Raw genomic sequence first — 20,060 nt, 5'->3', positions numbered from 1 at the left:
ATCAACAGTGTAGGAGGGTTCCCTTTTCTCCACACCCTCTCCAGCATTTATTGTTTGTAGCTTTTTTGATGATGGCCATTCTGACCAGTTTGAGGTGATACCTCTTGTGGTTTTGATTTGCATTTCTCTAATAAAGAGCAATGTTGAGCATCTTTTCATGTTTGTTGGCTTTCTGTATGCCTTCTTTGGAGAAATGCCTATTAAGGTCTTCTGCCTACTTTTTAATTGGGTTGTTTGTTTTCTGGTATTGAGCTGCATGAGCTGCTTGTGATTAATCCTTTGTCAGTTTCATTTGCAATTATTTTCTCCCATTCTGAGGGTTGTCTTTTCACCTTGTTTATTGTTTCCTTTGCTGTGCAAAAGCTTTAGATTTTAATTGGGTCCCATTTGTTTATTTCCATTACTCTAGAGGATCTTGCTGTGATTTATGTCAGAGTGTTCTGCGTATGTTTTCCTTTAGGAGCTTTATAGTTTCTGGACTGACATTTAGGTCTTTAATCCATTTTGAGTTTATCTTTGTGTATGGTGTTAGGAAGTGTTGTAATTTTATTCTTTTTACACCCAGTTGTCCAGTTTTCCTACCACCAGTTACTGTAGAAATTGTCTTTTCTCCATTGTTTATTCAAGCCTCCTTTATCAACGATAAGGTACCCCTAAGTGTGTGGGTTTACCTCTGGGCTTCTATCTTGTTCCACTGGTCTATATTTGTTTTTGTGCCAGTACCATACTGATTTCTACATTCTTGTATATTAAATACTATGTGTGACAAACTTACTAAGGAATATCCAAGCTACAACTGGGAGGAATTAGGTGGTCATGAGTTGTGAAACATAATCAGATTTATCATATCGATTACTGTGACTACTTGTGAGGAACATTTTGGCCCCTCTTATCATGAACACTTCTGGATTAGAATATCTGAGATAGAACTCAGAAATCTGCATTTTAACAGGCTTTCCAGGTGATTATTTTGTAGACTAAAGTTGGAGTTCCTACTGTTCTCTGGAATGTTGCATTGTGCTATTTTGTTGACATCATTTGCTCATTTTTGCACCTACTAGTTTATTCTCTTGCCACGTCTTTTGCTACTAGATGAACTTCACATCTAATTTGATATGCAGTTCAATTCCTTAGCCACGCTCCTTCCTCAGAGGAATATGGTATTCTGATTCTACATACGAACAGCGGAAGCAACTACAGTGTCACTTTTTCTTTCCCGAAAATGTGGGGAGTCGGGGAAAGAGGGCATTAAGAAGCTGCTTTGTATTTTTCAAAAGTTCCTCACGTGACTTTGATATAGAAACTTTTGTATAGTTTTTTTACAACTTTGTTATTTATCCTGCTATTCTGTTTTTATACCAAATCACAAGTAGAATTGCTTTTCTTATAAATATCTTTAATGAATCAACCAATTTTACTTTAGATTTTAGCATTAGTTCTGGTTTCTTTTTCTAATAGGTCTCATCTTTAAGAAATGAAAAGCGAGGCTCATCATATCTCGTCTCTGCCCCAGAAGGTGGTTCAGTGGAATTTGTTGACCAGCATTCTCAGGGCACAGGAGCATATTACATGGAAACCTACTTAAAAAAGAAGAGAGTGTACTGAGTTAAGTTCTCTCCTTATAAACTCATAAGGTTCTTTGCAGTATCTCTGCTGTTCATCGCTGCCTTAACTACATTCAGACTAGCCATATCCTTTAAATTACGGGTTTATAACTTCCCAGAACGAACTGTGTTGTGCAGCAGGCAGAATTGCCAAGTAAAAAAAGTAAGTAGCAATAAGAGACATCAGTTGAGGACATATTCCACTAGAATTAGACACATCTTAATCAATGTGCTATTAACTTAGTCCATTGGGGAAATTAACATATATTCCAATATTCCTTGTTTAGGACTGGGAATAATTTTGACACCATATATAGAAGTGTGAAGCAATAAAATGGGAAACATTCTTGGTTTCCCAAGCCTTAGAATACATTTCTGATAAGCCAGTGTGCATTTCAATTTACTTGATCTGGAAGTAATCTCATTCACAAATTTTTAGAACTTTTACTAGAATTAGAGTGCAAGTACAAAATGCAGTGACTGGTAATGTTATACTCTACATGAAAACTTCATAATCACCCCCCGATACCAGTCATGCGCTGTAAAACTCAAAACACAGAGGTGACATCCAAGGTATACACCACTACCGATGCTTTACGCTTAGTATATTATTTACCACTAATACCTCTTGTGGGGGGGAAAAGGTATTTTTTTAAGTAGCTTTGGTGATCTAGTAATAATTTCAGGGGTTGGCAAACTACTCCCTGTGGTCAAATTCAGTCCTCCACCTGTTTTTGTACTGCCTGCAAGCTAAGAATGATGTTTACATTTTTAAATGTTTGGAGGAAAAAAAAGTATGACTTGAAATTCATATTTCAGTGTCCATACATAAAATTTTATTCAAACACAACCATGCTTATCACTTACATATCATCTATGGCTAATTTCTGTGCTACAGTGGCAGAGCTGAGTAGCTGCAAAGCGTAAAATATTTACTATCTGGCCCTTTATAAAGTTCACAGACTCCTGATCTAATACCATTCATTCCCTAATCCTTTTATTTTACACCTACAAAAAGACTTAAATTTTGCAACAGATTTGTAAGTAAGTGGCAATAAACATAGGTTTCTAAGTCTTGTTTTGTAGAATAGTGATGATTAATTTACACGTTTTGGTCATCAAATGCCCTATTTCCACAGTAAAGCAGTCAATTCTGCCATTTCTAAAGGGGTCTTATGAGGTAACAGTATTTATAACCATTCTTAGATAATAAGCTATACCTCACTCTCTGCTTTGTTTCTTATTCAGTTGCAGTGTGTTAGGCTGAAAAATTATCCAGGTGTTTAACCCAGTTTTATCCAGCTTCCTTTCGAAAGAACTGTGTTTACTGCACATAACTTTTGACATCACCATTTCCTGAAGACCTTGGTATTCAAAATGCATGAGAAACCCTTTTGCTATCCAGAATGTCTAAGTTTGTTCTTTGTTATGAAACACTAATTGATGATGTAGAATTTAGGGGGTCTCAGTGATCCTAGTCTTTTTGAAATCAGATCTTTAAGTATCTTGTATTTGAGGGACTTTATAATAGAGGGTATCACTCCTGTTTTAGAAGTTTAAAACTGGTATATATGATTTGTAATGTATTGCTTATATTAACTTCTTCTGGCAAATGACAGCTAGAAAGTTAAACTAAGATAATTTCCAGTAAGTATACTACCTATAAATAACCAAATCAGGATGGGCATCACTCAATTCTGACTCAGCAGATGAAAAATGGGTTCCCCATGCTCTGCACTTCTTGTTTTCCTGTTGCATTAAGCCTCTTCAGTGCTTTGTCATAACTCTATGACAGTAGAAGACGAAGATGGAAATTTTAGAAATACAAGCAGAAAGAGGTTGAAAGAACTAAAAGGTACTTTGAGTTAACAGGTGTGGGTCTGCTATCCATACTGGCCTGTGCCCCATTGGGACATAAGAGATATGACACATGACTCAAGTGGTGTTAGTATAAGGACTATTACCCATGCTCTCCCCACCAGTCCATACTGTTATTTTTCTATGTAAACAAATTGTTTGTAATGCTTTGAAAATGAACTCTTAATATTAAAAGGCATATGCATGTGAAGGGTCCATATATTTATTTGTATAAAGAGTAAACAAAGTGCATAGAGAGTGGCCACAGGTTTGATACAGACAGAGACATTTGTGATGCAGGGTTATTGAACAGATTTATAAATGGCCAGTTTATTGCTGCCATTGAATCAATACACAATTCTCTTTTCAGGATCAAGGGGGAAAAATAATGATATCAAACAAATAATAGACAGCATCAACAAAAAGTTTTGCAGACTCTTGGTCAAAAAAAGATCTATAGTTCACATTGAATCAGATTTGACATTTTGATTACCCAGCAGTCTCCAAGCAAACTGAAAACCGCCTAGTGGATCCTGAACTCCATAGTCTTCTGGCTGGGTCTTTCAAGTTTTGCACAATAGGGTGATGGTCAAAATAGTGATCGACTCTTGTAGATGGATGGTAAGTACTGAAACACTCTAAGAACAGTGCAATGTACATGGTATATATGCGCTCAGCATCCAGAACCAATGCTGGAACAGCTTGCCCCAAAGTGGTCGAGTTACAAAAGGATATACACTGACATTTCTGAAAAGCATGTATCCAGGTTGTTGGCCTCGGTTCTGATTAAAGGGTATACTGTTTAGGGAAGCACTGGCACAGGTTTAGTTCTCAAGAATTAACGTCATGCAGCAAAGTATCTATTCCACAGCTGCCCCTCTGGGTATGTATGACCAGTCTTCTCAAAAATGGGTACCACTGGTCACCCAAGGGGACAGGAGCTAAGCCACTGCAAAAACAACTCAAAGTTGATGTCCTACTGTTGACAGGAATACACTCATCTTTGTATAGAGACAATAGTATACTAACTGGTATCTATATTTCAAGAATGTTTCATCTATCATGGTATAGATATTGAAGTTTGAGGGCATATTAGAGTATTGGCTAAATTCATCAATCCTTATCTTTATGTGCCAGAAAAATATTTCATATCAACTGGCAGCTAAGAAAAAACAATCATCTTGAGACTACTTTGGTCAGCTCCTCTTATTTTGAGAAATCCCATTCTGGTACTCAACTGTGATGGTAAACTAACCAAACAGTGATATATTCTTTCCAAAAGGAGGAGTGCTTAAGTGCTTTCTAACATTTTGGTTGTCACTATGTTACAGGTATCAGATTTAAAGAGGAAGTACTTACACATATTAAGCATGTGTAATATGCTTAATATGTGCCTTATATATGGATACGTACCCTGGTATCTTTTTAGACAGAATACAAACTTTTTCCAGTAACAATTTTTGTAAATGGCTTGGGTACTGGTTGGGGGTAGGAGGACTTGATACACATTAGAATTTAAATGTTACTCATGCTTCTTAGAAGTGCTTCAAATCCTTCAATAAGGTTCTGAAAGGTTGTCCGATTAGATGGTTGAAATTCCCAACACTTTCGCATATGTTGATAAACCTATTTAAAAAAAAAAAAAAAACGGTAAAAAACGTTTAGGAGCTTTTTTTTTTTTTTTTTTAAGTATAGAAACATCAAGAACATAATTTTGAAAATGTGAATGAGTTTCCTTAAGTCCTACTATAAAACAAGAGTATTTGAATAACTTAAAATATAGAAAATGTGGCACATCTGTAAGTAAGTATTAGATAGTAATATTTAATATTATAAGTATTTTAATATTTGAGAAGTTCATGGCTTAACTGACCTTGCAAAAAATCCAGGTCACAAATTACTGTAAGCCAATTTAAGGGTGATGTTATAGCTCAGTTTAGACTACAGATTTCCATACTGGCTGCTTCATTCTTTGGCTCATACATACTATTCAATGTATTTAAATAGTCTAAATAATTAGTCTTAAAGCAGTTCAGTTAGAAATACAGAAAACTGACTGTCACAATAAGGTAACATCAAAATATGCTCCTTTCGGGTGCTCACTGAGGTAAGCCTACTATTGAAGGGAATTCCTTCCTTTGAACAGTGTGTGGTTGTCATTTGCCCCAAAGATGGTTTTCTCAGGTGGCCGAAATTCAGCATCAGAAATCTATTTTAAAATGCAAGCAGTGAAAACAGTTTTATTACTGCGAAATGGCCCATAAATACCTCATCTGGACAGTTTGGTGGACACGGCAAGCGTTTTCCTTCTTTTAATGTGTTCACGAGTCTTGTTACCGTCATCTGACCATGAGTTGGGCCTATCATTTTCAGGAACAACTATGAAAAATAAAAATCAAATGAAATATTTTACTTTTTGCACATATTTATATGAACTCCAGAGAGGTTCAAGTAGGATTTCTAGAATTGGAAATGAAAACAAACAGGGCTTTTCTCCTTAGTAACTCAAAGTCCAAGACGCTTTTCCTTTCCATTACAACACACTGATTCTTTATGAACCAAACTTACAAAGCAGAGGGATGGACACGTTTTCACTGGGGGCCAGATTCAAACAAAGGACAAGTGTGACTTACGGCCATGGGACTGGACTCTGAATCACAGTAAGTGAGCAGCTCGTGCAAAGTCACTCCGAAAGACCAGACATCAGAGGCGATATAGAACTTACACTGAATTAAACATTCTGGAGCATACCTGAAAGAGAGCAGAACATGAAACTTCATTTCCTGGGAAGGACATACCAAAAAACATGAGAGTAACTCAGCCTAGAGAGCTGACTTCTTAGAATATAACATTCGAAGACACGTAAGTGTATGCTATATGTTAGTCACACATATGCTGCCCCGGTGCACACCTGACGTGAACAGTATCCCTGTGGGCCCTCAGTTCACGCAGCACAGGCTCTCCCTGGGGAGGGGTGTGGCAGGAGGCGATGACCACAGGCCCAGATTTTATCTGCCTGCAAGGTCACAGTGAGTGAGTAGTGACCTAACTGCCCAGTCCTCTTACAGTATCTGCTGCTTGGGTGAATGTTACCCACTGCCTGAGCCAGAAATTGAGATACTCCCATATCCGGTCTCAGAAATACTTCTCAAACCTACTCACTGCTCCTAAACCCCACCATCACTGTCCAAATCATAGCCCTAGTTCATGCCATCAATGCCCCTCGCCAAATCAGACTCCCGGCTTCAATCTTGCTCCTCTCCTTCCCATAGTGATCTTTTTAAACAGAAGCCCCATCCTTAATCCTTCTAACAGCACCCCAAAACCCCAGCTCCAAAACTCAAGTGTCTAGGGCATTGCCTTAGCAACTGCAGAGACCTTTTATCATCCAGGCACACTGAGCTGATTCCAGTTCCTGGGACAGCCACTGCTCTGTCTCACTCTTGTCATCACACACATGCCTCCTTCTACCCATCTTTACAACCCTCCAGGAATCTTTTAAGGACTTAGCCTAACAGAACTTCCAGAAAAACCAAGCCCGAACACGTCTATGATTATGGCACCATGAAACTAGCTGCCTCACCCGTTAAAGTCTAAACTCGCTCATCTTATCTACCCTCGAATCTCTAGTACCTGGCACAAAGCAGGGGCTTCCTAGGTAGTCCTTTGAATAAGTGAATTCATGTATCCATTGAATGTGCAATGAATAAATGGAGGTTTGGCGTCCTTGGCTGGGAGAGACCCAGCTCGCCCATGTACGATGCACCCGCAGTGCTGGTCAGTTCTACAGGACAGGGCAGAGTGCAGACTTAGCAGCTTCCCCCTTGGACAGTGTTCCAGACTGAGAGGGGTCGAAGTCGGGGTGCGGCCTTCCAACCAGGACCTCCCATGGATTTTCCTCTGCTCTGAGTTCTCCCTGAATCTGCCAAAGCCTCCTCGTCCACTCATACTTGCCCTCCATGCTTCCTCTGCATGGCTGTGACTACTCTGGCTGCTAACAGTTTCAAGAACTGTCGGAGGAATGCCTTCTCAAGGGAAGACAGAGATGCTGACTGCTGTTAGGTTTCTTCGTTGGAAGATGTTGTCTTTGAAACTCAGACACTGCCGTGTATGTGGCTTTCAGTGAAACAGCTTAAGAGCTGTTTCTTGAAGGCAAAAATTAGTCAATTCCAAATGATCTAAGTCTTTTCTAATCTGGACTAATAAAAGAATTTAACATATCTAAAAAGGACCTGTCAGGACAGAGGAAGCCCTCTGAAGCGCTGAGGGAATCTGTTTGACTCAGTTACCAAAACACGGGGCTGTCCCGGTCGTCCTTGACTGTGTAGTACTCCTTATCGGTTTCGATGGCTTTGGTGAGGCCGAAGTCCCCGATTTTCACCTGGTGCTCACTCTCCACGAGGACGTTCCTTGCTGCCAAGTCCCGGTGAACGTACTGCCGAGAACCCAGATAGTCCATCCCCTGCGGGAGAGAAGCAAGGAAGAGCGCGCTGCTGACAGCGAATCAGGCGGGATTCGGTGTCTGCTGCTTTGTAACACGCACAAAGACACAAATGTCATTTCATTCAGGTATCACTTTGTTTGTTTTCACTTTTATGCAAAAATAGTAAGACCAACCTGATTCATATTTAAAGAAACCATCACTTTTTTAGTAGAGGCTAATTTCAATCCACATCAAGCAGAACAAAATAAACAGTATAATTATCAGAAAGTTTCCCACATGTAGCCTAATTACAAACCAATTACTCAGGACAGACTGCCTGATTTTTAAATTTTTACCATGTTTTTTCTTTTTTCCCTTTTTACCTTACAAATCTGAACGGCATATTTTAATTGCTGTTTGAGGTTAATTTTGTTCTTATTCTTTGGAAGATATTCCTTAAGGCTCCCTGAAGGCAGAAACTCCATGATGAGCTTAATACCATTTCCACCTGTTTGGGGGGGGAAAAAAACCCATCAGTTGTTGTTCAGTCGCCAACTCGTGTCCAACTCTTCACAACCCCATGGACTGCAGCGTGTCAGGCTTCCCTGCCCCTCACTATCTCCCAGAGTTTGTCCAAGTTCATGTCCACTGAATCAGTGCTGCCATCCAACCATCTCACCCTCTGTCGCCCTCTTCTCCTGCCCTCAATCTAACCCATCAGTACAAGGCAGTCAAATGAAGGAAGAGTACAGGGCACAGGCTCTGGAGACAGAGGACCTGAACTGACTTCAGCATCGACCCTGAAACCACAGGCAACCACAGGTTAACCTCTGCTTAACCCCAGAGGTTCCAGAGACTTGGGATCCTCAGGAGTGACCAGGGTACCTACCCCAGGGTTGTCACCATTCACTCAGACAACGTTGTGTTCTGCAAAGCACTCGGCAAATGATTTTAAAAAATCATGAGCCACATCATTTTCACTACAAATTTTAAAGTACAATAACATGAGTGCTGTAGTGGCTTGTAAAAAAGATACATTTACTAGTAAACACTACTTGCCACTTAGATTTAGACAACCAGAAAACTAAATGCCCTGCCTAATGTTGGATCAGAAAAGCAGATAAAGGAGAGGAGTGGGTGTCAGTTTCATCTGGCCTAGCGTGCTGAGTATTGGGACAGGGGAAATCTAATCCCCAGTGTGCGTGTAGTAGCCACCTAAAGAAACAATGCTGGAATCATCCCTGCCTAGGAGGGAGGCTGGGTAGTCTTCTCGGAAGCTCTGCAGCTGCTGAGGGATCTGACGGTGCGTATGGCTTGGAAGTCCTAGAGCTCTGGCAGTTATCAGCTAGCACTCAGGCAGCCCAGATGAGGCTGAGGGTATGGGCTGCTCGGCGCTAGCCTTTATGTGACCCCAGACAGCCGTTTAGTCTTTAAACAAGCCACATTTTGCATAACATACCGTCTTCTGTGCAGATGCCTTTATACTTCACAATGTTCTCATGATAAAGATTTCTTAAGATTTCAATCTCCTTCTTCAGATCAGCGATGTGGTTCCCTCCACTCTCGGGCTTCAGGGATTTGACAGCCACTTGCTCCCCTGTATTGTCCCCCTCAGGGTCATACCTGCAGAGCTCTACCTTCCCAAAGTGGCCCTGGAGAGAAAGATGCACATGCTTGATCAGAGAGGCCCCAGCCTGGGTCAGCAGGACACACTCAAAGATGAGGCTTGCTCCTCTGAAGGCCGGGGAGGGCACACACAGCCTGACCCGCAGGTAACAAGCTCTAACCTGGTCTCTTCCTACTCCCTGTGCCCTTCCCCCCTTAGCTAACATGCCATCCCTTCTTCTATTATTGCGCTAAGACAAGAAAAGGCTCTGGTGACTGGTGAACCAACACATCAATCCTAGTTTCCGTGAACGTGTAACTCACAAGGAAGTATAAGTGTCAGGTGGTGCAACCATGGCATCTTTGACAGCCCTGGGTCCACGCCACAGGAGGCACCACAATGTGGCTACAGAAGGCAAGGCATGAGTCTTCAGAAGATGGGCATTAGAGCCCAGCTAAGCCACCTACTAGTGAGGTGGGCCTGGTCACCCAGTCTTCCGAGCTGGCTCCAGAGGTGCTCGTGTACACACTGGTGGTGAACCCAGGGATGCTGTGAGGAAGCGGGACCACTGCCTGCAGAGTGCCAGCACCCGGCCTTGCACAGGGCACCCGAGATGGGACAGTCTTTATAAACTACAGGAAATCTGTATGAAGATGCAAATCCAGTAGCTTCTCTAGTCACATTTACTGTTAGGGAACTGCCATTCAAGGTCCTGAAGAAAAGCTAGCATTCTATTTCAGTGTTCTGTGAAGTAAATCCACCCGTTCATTTAAGCAGCCTCACAGGATACATATTCCCAAAAAAAGTCAGAGGCAGCGACTGTTCTATTTCTACTGTATCTATACCCATCCCCTAGGCCTCTCCCTTTATATTCTCTGTCCCTTATTAAAAAAAAAAAGGGACAGCTGCAGCTCCTGAGGGTGCTGACTAATGTCCTGTGTGCATGAACAGGCAGGCATGTGCACGCTGCCACTCTTTGTCAGATGGAGAAACACACAATCCCTGAGAAAACACTGGAAGATGCTTCCTTTTATAAACTTTGACCTGAAACAAGAGAGAATGGAGAATGGCTCTAGATGTCCAGAGAGGTGAATGGTCAGGAGTGAAACTTGCCTCTCCCAAGTCACGGATCCTCTTTAAGAACCGCTTTTCAAAATGTGTGGGATCCACTTCAGTTGTTGGCTTTTTTTCTGATACAATGTCTGGATCTAACAGAAGAGAGAAAACATGTTAAAAAGGAGTGAATGCCCCTCCAGGCTTCAAGATGTTACCCCCTCCCCCAGGCCCTGGCTGGTCTTGGTTAAACAACTTAAGGCAGTCTTACTCTGCTCCTCCAGCTTATTGATGTCTCTCATGATGGCCCGGAAGAAGGGTCTCTGGTTGGGGTCGTAGTTCATGCAGCGGGTCATCAGGTCAGCTAGCTCCTTACAAGACGGGGTCACTGGCCTGCACCGGCTTTCATAGAATCTCTCTTTCTGCAAAGAAGAGGACCACGTTGAAGAAACCAAAGGAACCACCCACAAACCTTTTAACCCCAGGTCAGAAAGAGTTACCTAACAATCCCTAATTTAATTCCCAACAGCTCTGCTTAAGGGTAGACTTCATAAATGTGAGCGCTGCTGTTGCCTTTTTTCACAGCTGTGGAAAATCTTAGTCCTGATACAAAAATAGTCTGAATTCAAGGAAAATACGCAGTATATCCTACCCAGTCCCAAATAAGCTGTATTCCTGCAAAGTCATGCAACCTTCTGGAATATGACTTGGCAACATGTGTAGAAATCTTCAGATTCTTCAAACTCTTTGACTCATTAATTGCAACTACAGAATGACTCACAAATAAGTCAGATATAAATAAAGATTTATATTTCAAGATATTCCCTGCAAAATTCAACAGAACATTACAAATATGAAAACAACCTCAAGGCCAAGTATCTAATTTTAGTTAAATTAAGTACATTAGAATTTAATGAAACAATGAACTCTTAAATCAATTTAATCATATAGGAAATTACATTAAATGAAAACGATTCAGCATGGTCCCAATTTTGTTTAAAAAATTGATAAAAACAGACAGGAAGACAATATGCCAAAGTGTTAAATATTAGTCAAGGGTGACTGGAATATAGTGATTAATATTTTCTTTTTTAAAAATAGTTTTCTCTATTTCCCAAATTCTCATCAAGTGGTTACTACTTTAAAATTCTGAAACAAATGATTGATTTATTTAAATCATTAAAAAAATTCAGTAAATTTACTACACTCCAGATTCTGGTCTGTAGCTGAATCTCAAGTGTACTGGTTTCTCTTGTGGTCCCTGTGGATCCTGGTGTAGGGGTGGGGAGTTAGGCTCCAGAGGAGAGGAGGAAAAGGGAGAGAATGAGGGAGCTGAGGGCTGCCCCTGCCTTGGAGTATCGCTCACTCTTCTAGGCTCCAGTGCAGACCTTTGCTTACCCTGTCTCCATATTCTACTCAGCCCCAGGTAAACACAAGGTGCTCAAAAATACTGGCAGCAAATGGTATGCTGTTTTGTTTCCAAGGAAGTTAAAATTACTCCCCAAAGTCCTGCCTGAAAATTCCAAATAGCAGATCTACAGAGGTGCTGATTTCTCCATGGGTTTTAGCTTAACTCCTCTTGCCCAAGTCTTGCACCACATTCATCTGTCAGAAGATTAACTGGTTAGAGGTTCTTTAGCCTCTTTGGTATCTCCCCCAAGCGCACTCTCCACACTGAATCCCCACTGCCACTTCCTGGCTCAGGCTCTCACCACTGAGCACCGCAGGGGACTCAGTGCCCTGCCGTCTCCTCAGCCTGTCCATCTAACTACCGTCTAAGCGCACCATGCCGGCCCAGCCTCCAAGCCCTTCACCGTCCCACAACACCCCGGCATTCAGGGCCTCTAGAAACCTGACCTCACACAACCCTTCCCACCTGTTCACCTGTCACTCCTCTCCACACTCCAGGCAAATGGAACCACTTACTGCTTCCTGTAGACGTCTGAAACGCCACCTTCCCCTGGACTTGGATCATTCCCTCCCAGCTACAAGTGACGCCTGCCCCGCTAAACACACACAGCACATTCCAGAAAGCAAATCACTGAGTCGGGATCAGTGGTCCTTCACTGTAACTGCTACTGCAGTACCCCTTTAGAGTTAGAAAGCTCTACGAGCTCTCTGCAAGTGAACAAGCAAGAGTCAGCCTTGAAGCTGTGCACCCTAGCTGAGGAACCCAGGCCAGGAGCCACCTGCATCTCGGTTACCTGACCTGTAAAACAAGAGTAATGACACTACCCTACCCTACACGCATGGCTCTTTGGGTGATGGTTTCAGATCCTTACTGCTATTTTAGCCCAATTCTCCTTCTAGACCCTAAGGTCACTACGGGCAGGTAAGGCCTGTGTCTCTTTCATTGTGAACCCCTAGCTTCAACTTAGGACAATGCCTGGTACACAGGAGGGACTCATGAATACTTGTGTGTTAATCTTGAGATGCTAGAATCAGCTCCTGAGCTCGTATTATATACCTGGCACTCTATGTGCATTATTTGATTAATCGTCGTAACAACCCTGCAAAGTAGGTATTCTTTATCTCCATTTCATAGATGATGAATCCAGGCCCAAAGAAACTAACGTGTGAGGTTACACAGCCAGTAAGCCTATGGAGGAGAGTCAAACCCGTGAACGTCTCCTCTCACAGTGTGGGGTTTCCTGATAATTCCTGAGACGCCCCTGAGCGTTCAAGGGGCCCTAACTCAGCTCCCAACTGGAAAGCAGGCGCTCACCTCAATCAGTGTCTTGTCTTTCAAGGGGATCTCGCCATTGTAGCAGATTTCCCAGAGTGTGGTTCCAAAGCTCCACTTGTCAGCAGCCACAGTCAGATTCTTGGAGTCTTCAACACACTCGGGAGCGATCCAGGGGATTCGCTCTATGCACTCTGGAAAAGCCAAGAGGCGTTCACAGATCAGTGTCTGCAATACCTGGGGAGTGGATCACCACTGCAGCAAGAACTGGAAGTTAACAAAGAAATGCCTTCAAGCAGTGTTTTCCAAATGTAGGCCGTGGCTGGACTGGGCCTACGGAAAGCTTGTTAAAGGGGCAGTTTTCCAGCCCCTCAGCCCTGGCCCTTCTGATGCACCTGTCTGAGACAGGGCCTGCAGATGTGTCTGTTTAACAAAGACTCCCCAGGAGGGTGTGGGAGCCGATCTTCTGAAGCTTTGGCTTCAAAAACAGCAAGGCACCCCCGAGTGGAGGAGGTCACATGGACAAAGGGTTAAGAAAGGGAAGGCCAGGGAGAAGAGGCCAACACATGCAGAGTGGGCACAGGCTAACCTCCCTTCCCCCCATACTCTGCACCATCCAATGTCACACTTCTCTAACGTGGGTTTTCTTTCATTTGAGAAAGAACAAAAGAAGTCATACATCTCTTGCACCCAGCTGCTGACCAAGGCCAATAAGCTGTTTGGACCCCCTGCCACGTCCACAGAAATGGCCCTGAACAAGCTCAGTGGCCTCCTGGAGCAGCCTCTCAGCCCCTGATGGAAATAGGCAAGAAGCCACTCCTGAGCTGGGCAGTGATGCTCAGGCCTGCTGGCCCTCCTTCCCACCTTCTCACGTCCTTCCTCCTGACAGACAAGGGCAGGCTGGCCCTAGGACCGTGTGCCTACTGTCGCCTTGCTGCCGGCTCACCTCACTGGCCTATAAGGCCCAGATGAAACCCACCTCCTTGCTGATTCACTCTCTGGGCCCCCCGGATGTCGTCTCTCTCCTCTGAATGTTCACAGCATTTTACTGGCCCCTCTCGCGGCATCCCCAGGCGGGGATGTGGGGGATCTACTTGTTCTAGAGTCACCGGCGTCTGTGTCTCAGACCCTTGCTGATAATAGGACCCCCAACAGATTCAGAGCTGGGTCCGTCTCAGGACTGCTGGACGATGGCCAGACAGTAAATGTCAAAAGGTGCCAAAGGATGCTCCCTGCTCCCCTTCCAAAGAGTGGATGATTTGGGTCTTATTTGTGAGGCCTGTCCTTCATCCTGGTTTCCTTCTAAACTCAGTCCATTCCTTGACTGAATGACTGAGCAAAACTCTCACTGCTGAAGACCACAGGCCATGGCAAGTGGGGGGCACCAGGCCCAGGGGCGCTCTGGGACCCCACATGGGCCTAGAGACAGAGCACGAGCTGTGCGGTGCTGCGTAGCATTTCAGCTGACGGGTCTGCCCACTCCTCTGGAGTTGTCGGCTCAGGGTGACTCATTCAAAGACAAGATGCCTCAGCAATGCTAAGGCACCTCCCCAAACTGCTCACTCGCTACAGGGGATTTCAAAAGGAACACAGGGAGGACCCAGGGCCTATTCCTCCTGACACCCCTCTGACCACCCAGGCCCCACAGCCTCCCTCTGAGCAAGGTGCTACCCCTGCACCTCAAACAAGCTCCTTCATCACAAGGACCAGATATATCTTGGCCAAGTGGTTTCTTCTACTGCACAGACAGCTCCTTGAGGTCAGAGACCAACCCTCCCCCACACAGCATCTCCTCTGCCCCCAAGGGCTGGGCAGGAGCAACAGACACCTTTTGCAGAAGTATGCTTTCTAAAAGGAGAGAGAACCCCAGCCCAGCCCCTCCCCAGCTGGCCTGGACCTGCTTGCAGGGGGCGGGGAGGAGATGGGAGGGAGGGGGAGCGCACCTTGCCTGGAGAGCACAGTGATGGGGATGCCAGGGTCACTGAGCTTGATGAAGGGGCCGCACTCACTGTCGATGCCCTCGCGGGCCAGAAGGAGGTTTTTAGTGCACACATTTCCATGGACCAGGTCTTTATCCTCCTGCGGAGTGAAAAGGCTGACTCAGCAGAAATGGCAGTGCTGCTCCCCTCCTTCCCGAGCCCCCTCCTGTTTCCAGCCCTCGGGTCGTAACCCACATCCCCCCCAGCCCCAGCCAGACCCGGGCAGCCAAGAGCTCCCACGGATGATCTGTGCAACTTGGGCACGTTCTATAACATCCCTCTGCTCTATTTCCCTCATCAGGGAAACAGGGATGACTAGGGTGGGGGAGGGGGGGCGCCGTGGGCAGGCTTCATAAGGCTTTTGTGAGAATTAAAGTGGTGAGAGCCTAAAAACACATGCACAGCTGAAGCATGGTAAGCACTCAATAAATGTGAGCTACTGCTGATCCCAACAGATTCATTCACTCATTCAGCAAGTACTATAATATTTCTACTCTCACCATACAATGCAGTACCCAAGTCAGTCTTCTGAAGGGGTAAAATTTCCCTCTAAGCAGGATCCATACGTAAGCACACAGAACAGCCCAAGACGGTGGTTTTCACTAATCACCAGGCACACCTGTACAAAGGCACACAGCCCGGGCCCTCCAGTCTGCTTGGTTAGTACCTCCCTCCTGCCTCCCCTACTAGGACGTTCTGGTTCTTGGCTGAGACCACAGACATCAGAACATACTTACCAAGTAACTCAGGGCGCTGGCCAGCTGTTTGGCAACTTTAAACTTCCAGGGTGTGGTGAGGACGTCACTTTTCCGATGCATGAAGAGATCCAGGGGTCCCCCCTCCACAAACTCTTCCACCATGATATCTACAAACACAAAAACAGCCACATCTGCAACCCGACGTCCATCTGGGACAGCACTCGCCCCGATTCCCTCACGAGAGCCTGGCTTACTGACTGGTACTCAGCTTGACAGTGCAAGTGGCACAGTGCTTCCGAGTCGGACAGGCTTGGGTTCAAGCCCTGCCTGACGCTGCTTCTACTCTGACTCTCTGAGCAATGAACTCAGCCCACCCACTCCCCACTTCCAGTGTGGGACCCAGAGCTGGCCAGAAGTAAACATTCAAGAAATCAATGAAAAACAAATGAGATTTACTTCCATTCCATTACTAGCTTAAGCAAGTGACCTGCTCAGCTCTTTGCATTCCTTGATTACAAAAAGAAAAGCAAGAAGCCTGAGCAACATGAAGTAGATGTCAGCTCCCAGTTATCTTCACAGCAGCCATGCTCCCCGGCCAGGACCACCCTCCCCTTCCAAAGAGAAACACTTACTCTCCACGTCTCGGACACAAACCCCATAGAGGTACACGATGTGTTTGTGGGAGACCTGCCTCATCATGCTGGCTGCCTCAAAGAAGGCCTGTGGGAGAACAGGACAAAGACATGTCAAGGGCAGGCCTCCACTGGCCTGACCCTAAAGTGGCTCAGCTGAGAGGGAAGGCAGTGGGTCCCAGGGAAGCTCACCACTGTCCTCGTCCAAAGGCCTGGCCTCAACTGCCCGGAGGCACGGCCAAGCCTCTACTGTGAGGGTCACCTGGCTGGGACATAGGACTTAGGTAGAAAACCCCATAGGACACAGTGCTGGGCTGGTGGGCTAGGCTGGCAGCAACTTCCTCATTGGATATTCATGTCCACTGCTGCTTCCTTCAAAGGTTGCGAAGTAACAACGTTTGACACTATATTAGAATAAAAGGAAAACCAAGGCAGCAGATGTCTGTCAAGACTCGGCTTTGTCTCTAACAGGATGTGGGAATTGTGGGTCAGTCATTTGACTCCTCTGGGCTTTACTTTTCCAGACTCTGGGTGACAGCCTGGGCTGCATCAGGGCTTTTGAGACCGCTCAGCTAGTGTCCAAGGCTCCACAGCCGCCACGTGGACCTCTAGGAGGACACGGGAGAGAGTGGGACAGACAGGGAGGGACAGGCCAAGGTGGGGGCACTCACTGCTCAAACCACCGTATCTGTACTCCCTCGCTTGTTTCCTATGCCGCGTTAACCCAAGATTCTATTTGAAGAAAGGAATCTTGACTGGAAAACAAGGCCAGAATGGGCAAGGGTTCCTCTCAGCCCACTGTGCTCTGCTGGCTGCAGAGATGGGGAGGGCGATGAGGGTGACACTTGCCAGAGAAATGTCCCTGTGGCTGGGGTCTAAGACCTTCAGGATGACTTTTATCCTCTTCTCTTCAGAAGTCCCTTCGTCATCCTTGTAATCCGTGAGGGTCCCAGAGTAGATGTGTGTCCGCGTGCCTCTCCCAAGGTGCTCGCCCTGAAGGGGGAAGCGGGAGGTTAGCATGACCCTCCCTGGGGCTGCAGTGATGCCGGTCTGAGTCCTCTGGGGGGCTCGGGTGGGACAACAGCAAAGGGGCCCCAGCAGCTCACATCTCTCAGGGCCTGGGCCTGTCAGGCCTCCAGAGGAAACAAAAAGCTACTTGGCCCAACACAGCGGAGGCACTTCCTGGGCCCCAGGAGACAATCCTCTTATTCTCTGAACAGCAACCTGCTGTATCTCCCTCCAGGAACAGCCTGGGGCCAAAATATAAACCGTGACCTTTTGTACAACTTCCAAGAGTGCCGTTAATAGCCACCAACGCTGGCCCCACCCTGGGCCTCCAGAGCAGGACCTGGCAGGAGGTTCCTCCACCCACAGGCTGGGAAATAGGAGAACAGGCTTGTGAGTCCTGGCCCTACTGCTTATTGGCCTTTGGGAGACTTTCATTCATCACACTCAGTCTGTACCCGTTTTCTGTAAATAGGTTAACAGTATACCTGTCTCCTAGGGTTGGTGTTAATTATCAAATGAAGAATTAGGTAGAAAAGTTCCTGGCACACAGTGAGTAGAAGTCAATCTGTTGGCCGATGTGTTTTGTCTAATCGCCCCCTCGCACCTATTCATTTTCTACCCATCTATCTGATACATAGGTATACGTGTGCATGCTTTCAAATTAGCAGTACAATTTGCACATGGACATGCCCTAGCAATCCCTAGAGGAAGGTGACTGATAGCAGAGGCAGACCCAGGAGGGACAGGCCTCAGTTTCCCCACATATGAAAAGGTAATAAAACCAAATCAGCAGCATGAGAACTAAATGAGATCATCTGCTCAAGGTCCTGAACATACAACAAACAATGATCTGTCGTTAAGGCCCTTTTAGCTTAAGCTTAGACTCTACCTGCAATGTGGGAGACCCAGGTTTGATCCCTGGGTCAGGAAGATCCCCTGGAGAAGGAAATGACAACCCACTCCAGTATTCTCGCCTGGAGAATTCCATGGACAGAGGAGCCTGGCGGGCTGCAGTCCATGGGGTTGCAGAGAGTCAGACATGGCTGAGCGACTAACACACACACACACAGAGCTTAAGTTTTAGTAATTCTGAATTAAATAATCTTACTATTTGGAGTGAATCCAAATGTGAGTCACGAAACTCAGGCATTGTCAAGCTAATGATATTAACCCCACAAAACGTGTAACTGGGAGTTCTATCATTCTACTGATATGTATTATTCTAGGACCTCCTCTAAATGCAGAAGATGCTTTGTGGCTGACTCCCTAGGCTGATTTCTGTCTCTCTTAAGAATGTACACAATCGTTAATTTGGTATATTAATTTGCACAAATGCCACCAATTGTCATCTGTCACAGCAGAATGGTGGTACATCTGCCCTGTCTACTGTATCCTGGCAAGGCCCTGTGACTATTCATTAAAGCTGCATCTGTCATGAAGCGATTCATCAAGCTTATGGGAAGTTGTGTTCCCAGAACATCCTGTAAAAGCCATATGCTTTCAGAATAATTACTGTTCCCCCAGAAGCGCTGCTTATTCCGGGGGCCAAGTCACAGCACCGTGTGGTAAGGATTCCACGGCAGCTGTGCGTCCCGCTCCAGCCTCCCCCACGCTGCGCCCTGTCTTTGCTGAGTGCTTGTGCATCCTCTGGGGCTCTGCTTTGATGCCACTTCCCCCAGGGCACCGCTGCTGTCCCAAGACCAGGCGGCATGGTCGTTTGACAGACCCACACCCTGCCGTACCTCTCTGCTTGGGACTTGTCTCCGTTTAATTATCTACTCAGGATAGATAAGAATCTGCCTCCCCCACCGGACTGTGTGCCTGCTGAGGGTGGCGGTCATGCCTGGCATAGGGAAGTGCTCAGTCACTCTTGGCTAAATGAACACTGGAGGCACAGAGGATGGCATAGAGGCCCAGAGGCTCAAGGGGAAGAAGAGAAGGAAGACCCTGGGTACACGTCAAGTTCCAGGAAGAAAAGAGGCTGGGGTGCTGCCCATCTCTGGACACAGCTCTGATACCCCGAGGGACAGAACAGTGAGATCTGCCCTCAGGAAAGCATTTACATAGTGAAGCAGGGCATTTGCCCCTGTGGACTTCCACTCCCTCAAGACCTCCTCAATAATTTCAGGAACTGATTTCAAAAAGCAGATGAACAACCCAGCCTCAGGCCTGCTACCCTTTGCCTGGTCCTCAACAAGTGAGCCCACGACTCGCCCTCCAGCACCTCCAAGATGGGGCAGCCTCTCTGGGGCAGTAAGCGGCCTGCACAGATTTCCTTCCCTCCCAGGCTGCTGGCACGCTGGCTTAGTCTCCCCCTGTGTCAGGGGGCCTAGGAGGGGGGTACATAACAGAAAGTGGGGGTTCCCTGGACCTCATACCCTACAAGGCCCAAGGGCAGCTACGAGGAAAACTGGGCCTGCCCAAGCCTGCAGACACTGGGCCACAGCCCTCTGGAGGCTAGAACCCTGGTCTGAGGGGTCAGTTTCTGGGCACAGCTCTCTCCTTCAGGTCTGAACT

General features: G+C 45.7%; 2 protein-coding genes across 5 annotated transcripts in view; one reads left to right on the top strand and one right to left on the bottom strand.

Annotated features, from left to right (window-relative positions):
• The window catches only part of RAVER2 (ribonucleoprotein, PTB binding 2), a 137,264-nt gene extending 131,051 nt beyond the window's left edge, over positions 1 to 6,213 (top strand). For both annotated transcript variants that reach the window (XM_025288541.3, XM_025288540.3), the window contains exon 12: positions 1,459 to 6,213. In XM_025288541.3, the coding sequence (XP_025144326.3) occupies positions 1,459 to 1,605 (147 nt within the window). In that variant the 3' untranslated portion in view covers positions 1,606 to 6,213. The remainder of the gene's footprint in view (positions 1 to 1,458) is intronic.
• The window catches only part of JAK1 (Janus kinase 1), a 135,658-nt gene continuing 119,266 nt past the window's right edge, over positions 3,669 to 20,060 (bottom strand). For all 3 annotated transcript variants that reach the window (XM_006058920.4, XM_006058921.4, XM_025288539.3), the window contains exons 13-25: positions 17,385 to 17,528; positions 16,536 to 16,623; positions 15,943 to 16,070; positions 15,170 to 15,305; positions 13,269 to 13,420; positions 10,815 to 10,965; positions 10,604 to 10,698; positions 9,344 to 9,536; positions 8,268 to 8,392; positions 7,751 to 7,923; positions 6,095 to 6,212; positions 5,730 to 5,840; positions 3,669 to 5,087 (exon numbers count right to left, since the gene is read on the bottom strand). In XM_006058920.4, coding sequence (XP_006058982.1) covers positions 4,977 to 5,087; positions 5,730 to 5,840; positions 6,095 to 6,212; positions 7,751 to 7,923; positions 8,268 to 8,392; positions 9,344 to 9,536; positions 10,604 to 10,698; positions 10,815 to 10,965; positions 13,269 to 13,420; positions 15,170 to 15,305; positions 15,943 to 16,070; positions 16,536 to 16,623; positions 17,385 to 17,528 — 1,725 coding nt within the window. In that variant the 3' untranslated portion in view covers positions 3,669 to 4,976. The remainder of the gene's footprint in view (positions 5,088 to 5,729; positions 5,841 to 6,094; positions 6,213 to 7,750; positions 7,924 to 8,267; positions 8,393 to 9,343; positions 9,537 to 10,603; positions 10,699 to 10,814; positions 10,966 to 13,268; positions 13,421 to 15,169; positions 15,306 to 15,942; positions 16,071 to 16,535; positions 16,624 to 17,384; positions 17,529 to 20,060) is intronic.

This window comes from Bubalus bubalis, chromosome 6 (genome assembly GCF_019923935.1).
Source record: "Bubalus bubalis isolate 160015118507 breed Murrah chromosome 6, NDDB_SH_1, whole genome shotgun sequence".
In the NCBI taxonomy this organism is placed as follows: Eukaryota; Metazoa; Chordata; class Mammalia; order Artiodactyla; family Bovidae; genus Bubalus; species Bubalus bubalis.
Note: the sequence above shows the minus strand (reverse complement) of the source record. Positions and strands in the feature narration are given on the sequence as shown.